At 33.7% G+C, this 12,130-nt stretch overlaps 1 protein-coding gene across 3 annotated transcripts in view; it reads right to left on the bottom strand.

The window, feature by feature from the left end:
* LOC128225627 (deleted in malignant brain tumors 1 protein-like) overlaps positions 1-12,130 on the bottom strand; it is an 84,282-nt gene that overhangs the window by 21,811 nt on the left and 50,341 nt on the right. Inside the window, exon 24 of one of the 3 annotated variants that reach the window (XM_052935521.1) lies at positions 11,492-11,851. The exons of the other annotated variants lie outside the window; for them this stretch is intronic. Within the exon in view, the coding sequence (XP_052791481.1) occupies positions 11,492-11,851 (360 nt within the window). The remainder of the gene's footprint in view (positions 1-11,491; positions 11,852-12,130) is intronic. 3 annotated transcript variants of the gene reach the window in all.

The raw sequence follows: 12,130 nt of genomic DNA, 5'->3' as shown, positions 1-12,130 counted from the left end.
ACATCAACCCCGCAATTCATTCCTTATATTTACACCAATAGTTCATGATTTCATTCAAGAATTGTTAAAAAAATACTTCATTTCATTTAAAAAAACCTTTCAGTAATCCGTTCTTACCCATTCTGTAAAAAGAACGACCCGACTATAACCGGAAACATTTTTTTTCAAATGACGTCACAATAACGCGGGAAAAGATCAACCACTTGAAATCACTTAAAAACGTTAAATTAAAACAATTCTGGTACCAATATATTTAAAATATAATAAACTTACACTTTTAAAAATGTTGATCTATATTTTACGGGACCTGCAGACACAATACAACCAATAACAGGATCAATAGCTTTCATGTATATTGTTATGCAATGAATTACGATCCGATCATATCCGAAGATGTTGCGTTCATAGATTGATGAACGCAATTGCCGAAAGGCAGTTCATTTAAGGAACGGAAGTTGAGGTGTAAATATATAGCAAGAGAAATGGGACTTGACAGTGTAGCAAAAGTAATGGGGCTTGACATTGAAGCATGAGTTGTGCGACTTGCTTTTGCAACATGAGTTATACGACTTGCAATTGTAGATAGAGCAATAGGAGCATTGAAGGGTAGAAGAAAAAATGTATAATTAGACTTGCTATAATGCAAGGGTTATGTGACTTGACATTGTAGCAAAAGTAATGGGACTTGCTAGAGCAGCAAGAGTAATGTGGCTTCCAGTTGAAACAAGAATAATTGGTCTTGCCATTGTAGCAAGAGTTATGGAAATTGACATGAGTCAAGAGTATTAGGATTTGCTTCAAACGTGTCCCTTTTCAATGCAAGTATGTGTACCTTGGTCGTTGGCAATAACAAGTTTTAAGATACTGTCATTTGCACAATGCAAGCTGCTTTATATATAAGCCAAAAACAGCAACGACATAGTAACTATGTTAACACTTTTTTCTTAAAAAAACATATGACCTACGTTTTTTTGTTTAAAATTGAATCTGAAATACACGATAATGGTGGATATATAACCAGTTAAAGCAATATACATGTTGCAATATCATTCTGCTGGTGAAAAGTGCTAAATGATTTAATCAGAAAAACCGGAATACAACAATAGTGCCTGCTGTTGGATTCAATGTTATGGATTTTGATTTAAAGCAAAGAGCGTAGATTTTTGAGGTTTTCCGGATTCACAAAGTAGTGTAGTAGAGTTTTCTGAAATAAATTCTCTGAAATGAATCCTAGCTTGAAAACAGATAAACTTAACTCCACCGAGGTAACTAACTAAGCGTTAGTAGATATCTGATTGGCTGACAGAAATATCGCCTGAAGCTGACTTCCTCTTTGTGAACCTCAGATCCAGTCATACAAAGTGTTTATTTTGATCCAGTGATCAATTAACAACGACCAAACTTTCAAAAGCACTCTGTTTAAACTAGAATAATCTAGTCAATAAAATGCTGCAAAATTCTATCTTAAATTGAGATTGTCTAGGCAACAACATGTTCCAACAGATCTCTAACGAGAGGCAACAAAAGGTTTGCCACATGAACTAAGGAGGGCTCTCGGAAGTGCAGTTGTAAAGGACATTACTAAAAAGCACTCTTAAGCTAATAGCAGCCTGGAGAAATTAATAAATAAAAACAAAATGAAAGCACAACCAGAATATCCTCCATGGACGTCAAGCAAGAAAATCAGCAACACCAATACATTGTCACAAACAAATAAATCAAAATATATGTGTGTATTTTTTGAGGAAATCTTTAGTATTGAAAGGAGGTAATACCGAAGCTTAAGAAATAAAATACTTTCATATGTCATAAATGCCCTTACCGTTGGATATGAATCATGATTGAATATAATTCTGTTGGCAAATACGGTTTTAGACACCGTGTTGTTATTCTTAAAAGCTATTAAATTCCACCAATAAAATGGACAACAAAGAGCAATGGAGAAACATCAACTTGTCCAGCATTAAGGAATTATTGTTGTCAAATGGCTATAGTATTCTGTTCAAACATTACAAGGCAGTAAGCTGAGGAATCATTGAGTATAACTAACATCCAATGACCACGTTTTGGTATTTAGTTAAAGGCATGACTACTCATGAATTGTCAATCAGCTAAAAATGTAAGGTAGAGTTTAAAACCATTAATCCTAAGTCTACAAACGTGATGTAGTTCAGAAATCATGCAGTGTTGATTCACATTCAGCAAAGGTTATTGATAGATTTATATGAAAGGTAATACTAACAGTTTTGAACAGTGTTATTGCAATGGTTTTACCACATTGGCGAATCAGGTCCCAATGTCACAAAATTACTTCCCCGAAGTCAAATCCCAATCTCAACTCTTTTACTACATAAGGCCGTTGTATGATTCAGAATCGTGTATATTTTTTACTGTTAAAAATTCTAATTGATTGTGTTGATCATTAATTCAATTACTCAAAGTAGGCTTATTTTATAGCAAAAGTGAACTTCAGAGTTAATGATAAAATTACATTGAGATGTACTCAATTATAGCTTTTGATGTAGAATCATATTTCTTTGGAATCTTGATCAATGTCGTACAAAACGTTTATAAACAACGTACTCTATGAGTAAATGTGATTTTAAAAAATAGTAAAAACAAATATATATATTTTTTTAAATAACGTTTGATGTTAAATGTAATATTATCATTTGACTTCAATATTTTCGTGATAAAGGGGCCAGGGCATTTTCATACCGTCAAATGCTATTCAGCTGAACCCTTGGAAGTAGTCAAAAAAGATAAGAAAAAACTCATTTAATCATTTATCATTTGTCATTTAATACCTAAGGGCAGTTAATACCCATTGCAGTTTGGGGTTGGGTTACATATATATATAGTGTTAACATTATAATGTACACAGCTAGCATGAATAATTATTGTTTGTATTAAAACATATGTACTTTAAAGCAATTTTCTCTTCAACAAAATGTGCTTGCTAGGTGCAAACTAAAACCACACCGAAAAAAAAGTGTAAAAAAGTGTATAGGATCTTATTATCTAATATATATTTTTTCTCTCTCCTTTCCATTCTGCAGCACCAAAAAAATACAGTATTTGTATGTGTGCACTGTAAGTTTTAACTGTGAGAGACACTTAAAAGATGTTTAAACCTGTAGAGTAACACTGCACGACCAACTCCTTTGCGCCGAACAGACACGGGTTGTCCGCAATTTTCTGATACATGTTAGCCTGGCCACATGTTGATGGACAGTATGCTGGGGCTTTAAGTCGGGGGTCATTTACTAATATCCATCTCATTTTGCACTCTCCAATCTTTGTTTCATTGCCCATGCATTTCACGTCGCCTATATGATATGCCATTTCGCCTTGACCATATTTATCATAGTTTAAATCTGAGAGTCTTCCTGTAGTAAAGTTAATCTGCCTACAAAATGCCTGTGCAATGGCATCATCAAACTGTTCCATACAGAAGGATCCATTTTTGCCATCTGACGTAAACCTTGCCAAGCCGTCTGTGGAATCTCTTCCTTTGACAAGTGCATACTGTATCTCTGGGAAACAAATTTTACAAGTTGACATAATTTAAGCTCTAACGACTGTTGTCTTTGCAATGTCGAAGTGAATGAACGAAGGACAGTCTCAAAAGCTCACCATAGGAGTGCATATAATAACTTAACTAACAAAGTACAAGTGATTACAAGGTCAAGGTTATATCAAAGGATCGCGTTTTATGGTAACACAAAAGCAACTCTTTAATTGAAAACTTTCCTATACACAACCATAGCAAAAGAATGACAACACTATCAAAAATCAATCAGTTGGAGCCTTGCATAAACCAATAGAAACTACTATCAGTCAAGAGATTCAGATGCATTTAATGTTACTATCAGAAATATAAGTTGATTAATGACCTTTGACGAGACCTTAAAATCAATGCTGATCAACGACAACCTACCACTGAAGTTTCATATATCAAACTGTTCTCTAGTTATTGTTCCAACAAGTTTTTATAAGATTGTTGACTGTCATCTTGGCATTTGAACTAATAACTCAAAAAAATCAATAAGGGACATCTATTGGTCAAGCAACCTAATACTGAGGTTTGATGGTGTTAGGAAAAACAATTATCAAGTTATATTTTGGAAAAAGGTTTCATATTATTCTTCTATGTAATCTTGCCCTTTGACCTCCTAACATCAAAAACAGTACCGGACCACTGTAACTGAATTCATTTAACCATGTTCTAGTCTTAGGGATGATTCATATTGAAACATTGAAACAAGATAATTATGATTGTCAATCATTCTGCCTCCTGAGAACTACTTTATGAAAAACATGTGAACGATTGAAAAATATTTTTTTATAAAGAAATCATTGAATGAATGCAAAAATACTTGGCCTTAAATAAGGGTCGATTGCAACTAACCACCGAAGTTTCATAGCCCAAGGTCAAGCCATTCTCAGGTTATTGTGTGATCAAAATTTTCACAAGACTGCTGTCCATTACCTTGAACTTTGACTAACTGTATTCAAAAACAATAGGAGTTATCTGATGTTCAACGGAAACCTACCACTGAGGTTTGAGGGTCTAAGGCGAAATGGTTCCCAAGTAAGTGTGCGACAAAGTTTTCATACCACAGTTGACTTTGACCTTGGACCTACTAATCTCAAAACAAAAAGGGGTACTATGCTGGTCAATGGAAACCTGCTACTGGAGTTGCATGATCCCAGATCAAGGGCAAACGATAACAAATATTAAAATTCCGTGGTTTCTGGCGAGAATTTGCTTTAAAGAATTTTCATGTAAAGGTCAATATAAAATAAAAGACTGTCGAGCCAAATCCAACCCAAGGGCCAACGTTTGAACGATCTTAGAGAGCCAATAGTCAATAGTACATTCAAATTGTTTAAGCAGTAGGCAAGGTGTTTTGACAAGATATTTTAAGTTATTTTCCTCTTAATGTGTTTGTAAAATGAAAGCCCTTAGTGTAGCCCAATTTTGACCCAGGTACCATGTTTTGAAAAAGCTTGGTACAGTAATTATGGTGCTGCAATTTAACTAAGCTCTAAAACCTTGCAGAGCCAGACAAGACAATTTTCCAACCTAAATCAATGCAAAAGGTCAGATCCCTGGCGGCCATGAATTTCAATAATTGAACTTGGTTTAACAATCTTGGTTGAGGGTTTTATGATGATCGTTGATCAAACTATTTTAATATTAAACCACTAGTTTCACAGAAGATTTTTTGGTTTCCATGGAAAACAGAACTCTTCTTTGATTGAATTTTTTTAATACACCTTTATTGAGTAAAATGCTTGGAACATTCCTGTCAAACTGTATTAAAACTGACTCAGTTGTTTAGGAGGAGATGTTGTTAAAACCACATTCGTGTTAATTGTGACAGGTGGGCAGTCCATTAACCCAACTACTAGAGCTTTGTGCTCGCCCTAGTAAGCTAATAAGAGGTAAAATATACCTTACATTTAGTAATTTCAAAGTCTTATTTCTAATAATAATGTACATTTCAAAAAATCAAATTATGTATTGAAAAATGTCACACAAAACAAACTATTAATGATTTAACACAAGTCAGAATGAATAGCACCAAACGGTCAGGTCCTTGGAAGCTCCCCAGCATGTGGTGTTGGCTCGCTGAAAAAACACTCTGTTGTACGCTCTTTGGCGAAAACAAGTGCTGGTCTTACATGGTTCAGTATACTCATGGCTCCAGAACATTTCAGAACCTTCATTTCCAGCCAAAAGGCGTAAAGAACAATCTGTAAGCCTTGATTCAGTGCCATTACACACAACATTACTCATGTGCAGCTTAGTACCAGGTATTTCAGGGTATTGTTTTACAGTGTAATAAGGCTCCGTATGTGTTATGAATCTTCTATAGTGAATATCGAGCAGCATCATTCCTCCAGTGTAGTTTAACTGTCTGCACGCGACCTCCGCGATTGGATGGTTCATATTTGTGAAGGTGTTTGGAAGACAAAACGTTCCTAGTACACCATCTATATAGAAAATCACTCTTCCACTATCCGGCCCATTCCTGTCCCACAGTTGAAACTCGATGCCTAGCAAATAGACATTGTTCTCTTTCATTTTTTGTACTCCTTATGACAAAATTAGCAGGTACTTAACCGATACTTACATTACACGCAAAACATTACTGCCAAGCTGTGCAAGAAAGAAAAGATACTGATGTTTGCAAAAAAGCATTTGAAGGTCTGAAAGTCGCATTTACACCGCCCTAATACACGAAATAAATCAAATGCAAAACATAGCAAATTACTTACATGTATGTTTGAAAGTGCACCAAAACTAATAGCCAACATATTTAAGTGTGACACTGCATAATATAATATACTCCTTTATATATATATAGACAAATCACAACTGCGAAAAACAAAATGACAAAACCTGTTTAAATAGCTAAACAGCATTGCTTTAGGCTGGTTGAGCATGCTCTATTATCTGTGGCTTACAAAGGTTCAATTCGTGACATGTGCTTTAACATACATACCACATTTAAACATTTTGAACAACAACATCAACAGTTCTATTAAAATCAAGGCTTAAACCATACGCTTTTATCTTCATCTTAACACAGCAAAAACAGTTGCATTTAGAATTATTCGATAACATTTTTCACACTCTTATTGTGCTCTCTTAGCCTAATACTAAGGGACTGTCACCCTCCAAAAGTCGAATTTAGTTTTAATCTGATGTTTAACGGAAACATTTTACATTTTTCGAACGGCAATCTGGGATTTTTCGTACATTTGAACAGCAGACATACCACAACAAGGCTTAACTTAATCCCATTAAATGGCAAAAATACATATGATGGCTTAATCTAGTCTCGTTCAGTAAAAATTCCATATGCTCATTAAGAGAACAACGAACCTTGAAGTGGCAATCATACCAAAGCCAATAATGGATAATTGTCTTTCTACAGTCTAAGTCAAAGATGTTTTTCAATTTTCTATTCATCGCCTTAATGAAACTATCAATACCGTATGCTTAAGCATAAGATACATATATTTGTAATCCAAATAACACATTTCAACAAAATGATTAGATTTTGCATTCCATGCAAAACATGCATATATTTATATTTAATAAATAAAAAAATAAGCGTAATGAATTTTGACCTCAATTCTTGCACTCGTAAAGTCTTTAAGATAGCAACACACATGCAGAAATTTTAAGTTGATATGATACTTCAATATTATCTTCTAGATCTCAGTCAGACTTACAGTATATATATCCTAAACAAGCCTTATTTTTTCTTTCATACCTTTAAACGCATTATTTAGAATTTTAATTTACACACAATTTCTTAACCGATACATCATGTATTTTTATGCTCCAAATATTTTGAATTATTCATAAGATTTATTATAAATTATTATTCAGAAAAAAGTGGAAATCATTAAACATTGAACACGGCGTAAGTATTAAGTGAAAAATCCGGGAACACCACTGTTCAGTTCTCGTGACTTTCTCGGTGCTTAAACGATTTGTCGACTTATATCATTAGTCAGTCGTTATCTGAATTCCCCATAATTGAAATTGAAAGTAATGACAGCCATGAAGAAATAACTAATTATAAAGAGGTTTCTGCTATCCAGTGTTTGTGATATCACAACATGGTGAATACTTCACTAATTGTTGAAATTCATAAGCTAGCTACATTTCTTCGACCTAGAACAAAAAGATCTTTGGTACTTCAGACGATTCAGAAAAAGCAGCGTTTCAGGGTTCGAGTAGCAACAGAAAAGAAAAGAAAATAACTTACTGAACATGCCAAATAATTAAATAAGCAATTAGAACAACAAAAACAAGGTTTGGCGACCCAAGTAAGGGAAACAAACTTTGCAAGGGAACTTATTGTTATACACTAGAACACTTACAGTAAGAATTTGCAATATGGAAAATTCAACATGTGAAGATTACAACAAAGTTTGGACTTGACTTAATTTGCAGAAAAGCCACAATGCTTATCTGATCGACAAAGCTTGTGAAACAAAACATACCCAACCCAGTGCCAAGTTGTAAAGAATCATCGTGCCCTACCCAGGAGAAACATACTCAAGAAATTTGCTGAGGTAATGAAGATGCTGAGTGCTACCAATATGATCGTTGCGATGCATTAAGAATATATACCAGATTCAGGGAAGTTATGCTGTAGGAAATGTAGCAGCATTTAATACAATCATGACGAAAAATACTAATGTCACTGCCTTAGCACAACATAGGAATGCTGTAAAAAGACTGGACACCACATAATGTTGTGCTCTTGATTCAAGAAATTCATTAATTGTTAGACAAAAGTAGATATTACTATTTTAGTTTTGGAACCAAACTCAAACAAACGAGGGAATTTTATGCTCCAAATTTTAGTAAACCTTTTTCTAAGTGTTTCCCCTATAGCTAGACGAAAATTTTAACTTATATAAAAAAATAATTTAACTAACCCCGTGCCAAAAAGCTTAGCTAAAAGTTGAAATAAAAGCACAGGTAAAGGCATAGCGGTATTAGACCAAAAGGTACAGCTTTTATGTAGTAACAGATAGTAAAGAACCCGACTGTCCCCACATTTTGCTTTGTGTTCAAGTGACAATTTTTGTTAAAATTACTGAATAAGAGATTGTTTTGATAAACATCTCTGTATTAACACAGGGTGAACAAAGTGTAAATTTCTTCATTATGCCTATTATAGTCCATTATTGACACATATTGATACCTAACTGAAATGAACAACTGAGGTAAAAATACTTGCATGATTACTGGAAAAATGCCTGTCATCTTCTCACAAAATATCAAATAATGGAATGGTCATGTTCCAAATCACCTGACCAAATGATGGTAAAATCATCAATTGATTTCATTAAATATTTCAAATATCAATAATTGTTATTTGTGTAAATGCATTACTCATTAAAATACATCAACATACTTTAATCCTTTTATCCAAAAATTTACGGCCACCCCTTGTTTTGAATTCTGTGCCGAGTTATAATGTTTTTTTTTTTTTAATTCTGTTAAAAATATGCCTAATACAAAACATCAGGTGTTCTGATGATTAAAAACAAACAATAATAATATTAATTCTGTAAGATGTGCAGTAATTTATGCATTTGTTTATTATTCAATGGGAAAATGTATTGTTTTGATTGTATGATATAATTAAATAAGAATCATAATTTAATTGATTGAATGAATCATAAATTATTATTTTAATTGTCTACTGATTGATTGATTAATTAATTGATTGGTTGATTGATTGATTGTTTGATTGATTGATTGATTGATTGGATGATTGATTGATTGATTAATTGATTGATTGATTGACCGATTGATTGATTGATTGATTGATTGATTGATTGATTGATTGATTGATTGATTGATTGATATTGATTGATTGATTGATTGATTGATTGATTGATTGATTGATTGATTGATTGATTGATTGATTGATTGATTGATTGATTGATTCTAGGTAAAAACAGGAACCAAAACAGAAAACTTAAATTATCCAGTTTTTATACCGAGAACTTATAATAGTTCATTTGTTAGTCAGATCCATTGTTTCTTTGGAATTGCAGTGCCTGAGATTTATAAAGATTAACCAGTGATGGTAAAACAATGTTTTAAAGTGAGATTTCTTCTGTTCCGGCATTAAGCTCAAAAAGGTCTCATCTTTAGATCAAATCAGCATGTACAGGGACAATAACCATAATTTCAAACATAGATTTAGCTGTGCTTAGATTGATATGTTGGCCTGAATGGACAAACTGTAACATTCTTTTAATAGATATAAAAATACCATGTTGAATACTGGAACTGAGGAATCGGACACATTTGTTAAGACATTAGCAACGAAAACGATATTAGATAAGCATAATTTATTGAGACATATGTTTTTTTTTTCCTGAACAAATGACACATATTTAATGATGATTTTAAATTGAGTATGTAATTAATAATCATAAAAGCTGTAGTAGTGAATTAAAACTTTTTCACAAAATCATAACCTTCTTTTATCCAAAAACGAAAAGACGAAGCTTTTGTAGGAGCATTCTTATACTTCAAGAAAATACGCAATACTTATGTGAAAATTACAGAAACAAAACAATCACAAACATGGAAATTTAACTGAAAAGAAGCTAAAAAAAACTGCAGCTTTTTAGGGAATAAAAATAAAAATAAACGCACCTTCAATCATATACAAAAAGCGCAGATTTGAAAAAAAAGACGAAGCTTTCTAGAGAAAACAACAACATAGCTTCAGCGCAGCTTTTTTTTTAAAATAGGAAAAAATAACAGCTTAAGCAAAGTTTTTTTAATAAAAGCGTAGCTTTTGCTATCTTTCTTTAAACGCGCAGCTTGAGCTTAGCTTTTAAAAAACGGAGCTAAAATCACAGCTTTTTTGAAAAGGTTAGCTCTAGCTTAGCTTAAGCTGCGCTTTAAGGAATGCTGCGCTAATTTAGCACGGGCTGAGGTCAAGATAAAACATTTGATTGAGTGTATACACGGGTTTCATTAATGGACATAATTCATTCCGTATCGTTAAAGTCAGAAACTATTGAACATTTTTAAAACACCTGTCAGTGGCGGGTCTATAGCGAGGGCGTGGGCACAAAGCCCCGCTACACATCAGCAGGGTTGATACAAGCGCTACACAACAATATATTTATTAACACTTTGTACATGAAAAGGGGACTGTACTCCTGATATGGAGTAAATTTCCTTCAAATGACTGTAGTGATTTTTTGGGGATACATTCGGAAACTTGAACAAATTTCTTTAACTAGACGCATGTCCAGGTTAGAATTCTGGTTGCAATTAAAAGATTGGAGGGTAATCTGCATGTTGGCTGCATGTTTTTGTTGCAACTTTTCGTTTGGGTATTTTTCTTGGCATGTTTTTCGTACACAAAACATTTAGATCAAAATTAAGATGGTTCACTTTCCTTTATTTAGGCATTTCGAGAGTTTCTGACATTGTTAAACTGCATTTATTCATAGTTATTTTATGCTAGATAGTGGATAGGAGTCTGAATCTGAAGAAAAATCAAATATTTTAAGGTTAAATGTCACTAAATTTTGTACCGGTCAAATGACACCAAAGCAGGGGTTCATTCCCATCAAATCACTCTGGAATAACACCAGTCCTTTGAAACAAATTAATCACAACTCATTTCAACTCAAAATGTCATCTTCAGAATTATTTGTTCTGGATGGTTCACAACATCTCTAGATATCGCCCTCTACTGCATATATCGCAAAGTAATCAAAGCAATAAGATGCCAAAGATGGTCATGAAGAGTGGCAGAAAAGCACATGTAGAATTGTGTATCAAACTGACTGACTGTGCTACAATTTAAAAGAAATATATCGATACATGAGTATAATGGCACTAACCTACAAGTGTGAAGTAAGGCTAGCTGCAGTGCACGGAAATACATGATAATATGAAGATTAAGTATGACACCTGATTTATAACATTGTATAGCTGCATCATCATCGTCGTAGAAACAGTGATTCGGTGGGCCTCGGGCGTGAGAATTAAACTCATAAGAAGTTTCCCCGGCATTGCTCAATTTCATAGGACACTCTGTAACTCTACTTTCTCCGCCATTACAATTCAAACGTGTAATTTGTAATTTGGCATTAATAGATGAGAAGGTTCCTCTATCAAGGTGTCTTCCAGACGTGTAGTTGAGCTCTTTGCACAACACGTTGGCAAACAGGTCATCGTACGAACCGCAGACAGTACCAATAATGTCATCAATGGTAAACTGTACACGGCCAGTCATAGGTGTTGTGCCATTCACTAACGAAAACTTTATACCTGATAGAAGGAATAACTGCTGTGATAACAAAGCATGAATTCAGATGATCTAAACATTATTCCCACTAAAGAAGAAGTTAGAATTAGCAGAAACAATGCCATTTATACTAGATGGTCAATATGCATGCTCCCTAACTTTACACTGTACAGCTGCATCTTGTTTCTTCATCAAGTTGTTTATATTCGCTACCATTTGTTTCATTATGTAAGTTTATATCTTCTTGACACTTTTAAAAAGCAGTAATGTGAGAGTCTCCGTAACTACCATGACCCTCTTTA

The sequence above is a fragment of the Mya arenaria genome, chromosome 3 (genome assembly GCF_026914265.1).
Source record: "Mya arenaria isolate MELC-2E11 chromosome 3, ASM2691426v1".
NCBI classification, from domain to species: domain Eukaryota; kingdom Metazoa; phylum Mollusca; class Bivalvia; order Myida; family Myidae; genus Mya; species Mya arenaria.
Note: the sequence above shows the minus strand (reverse complement) of the source record. Positions and strands in the feature narration are given on the sequence as shown.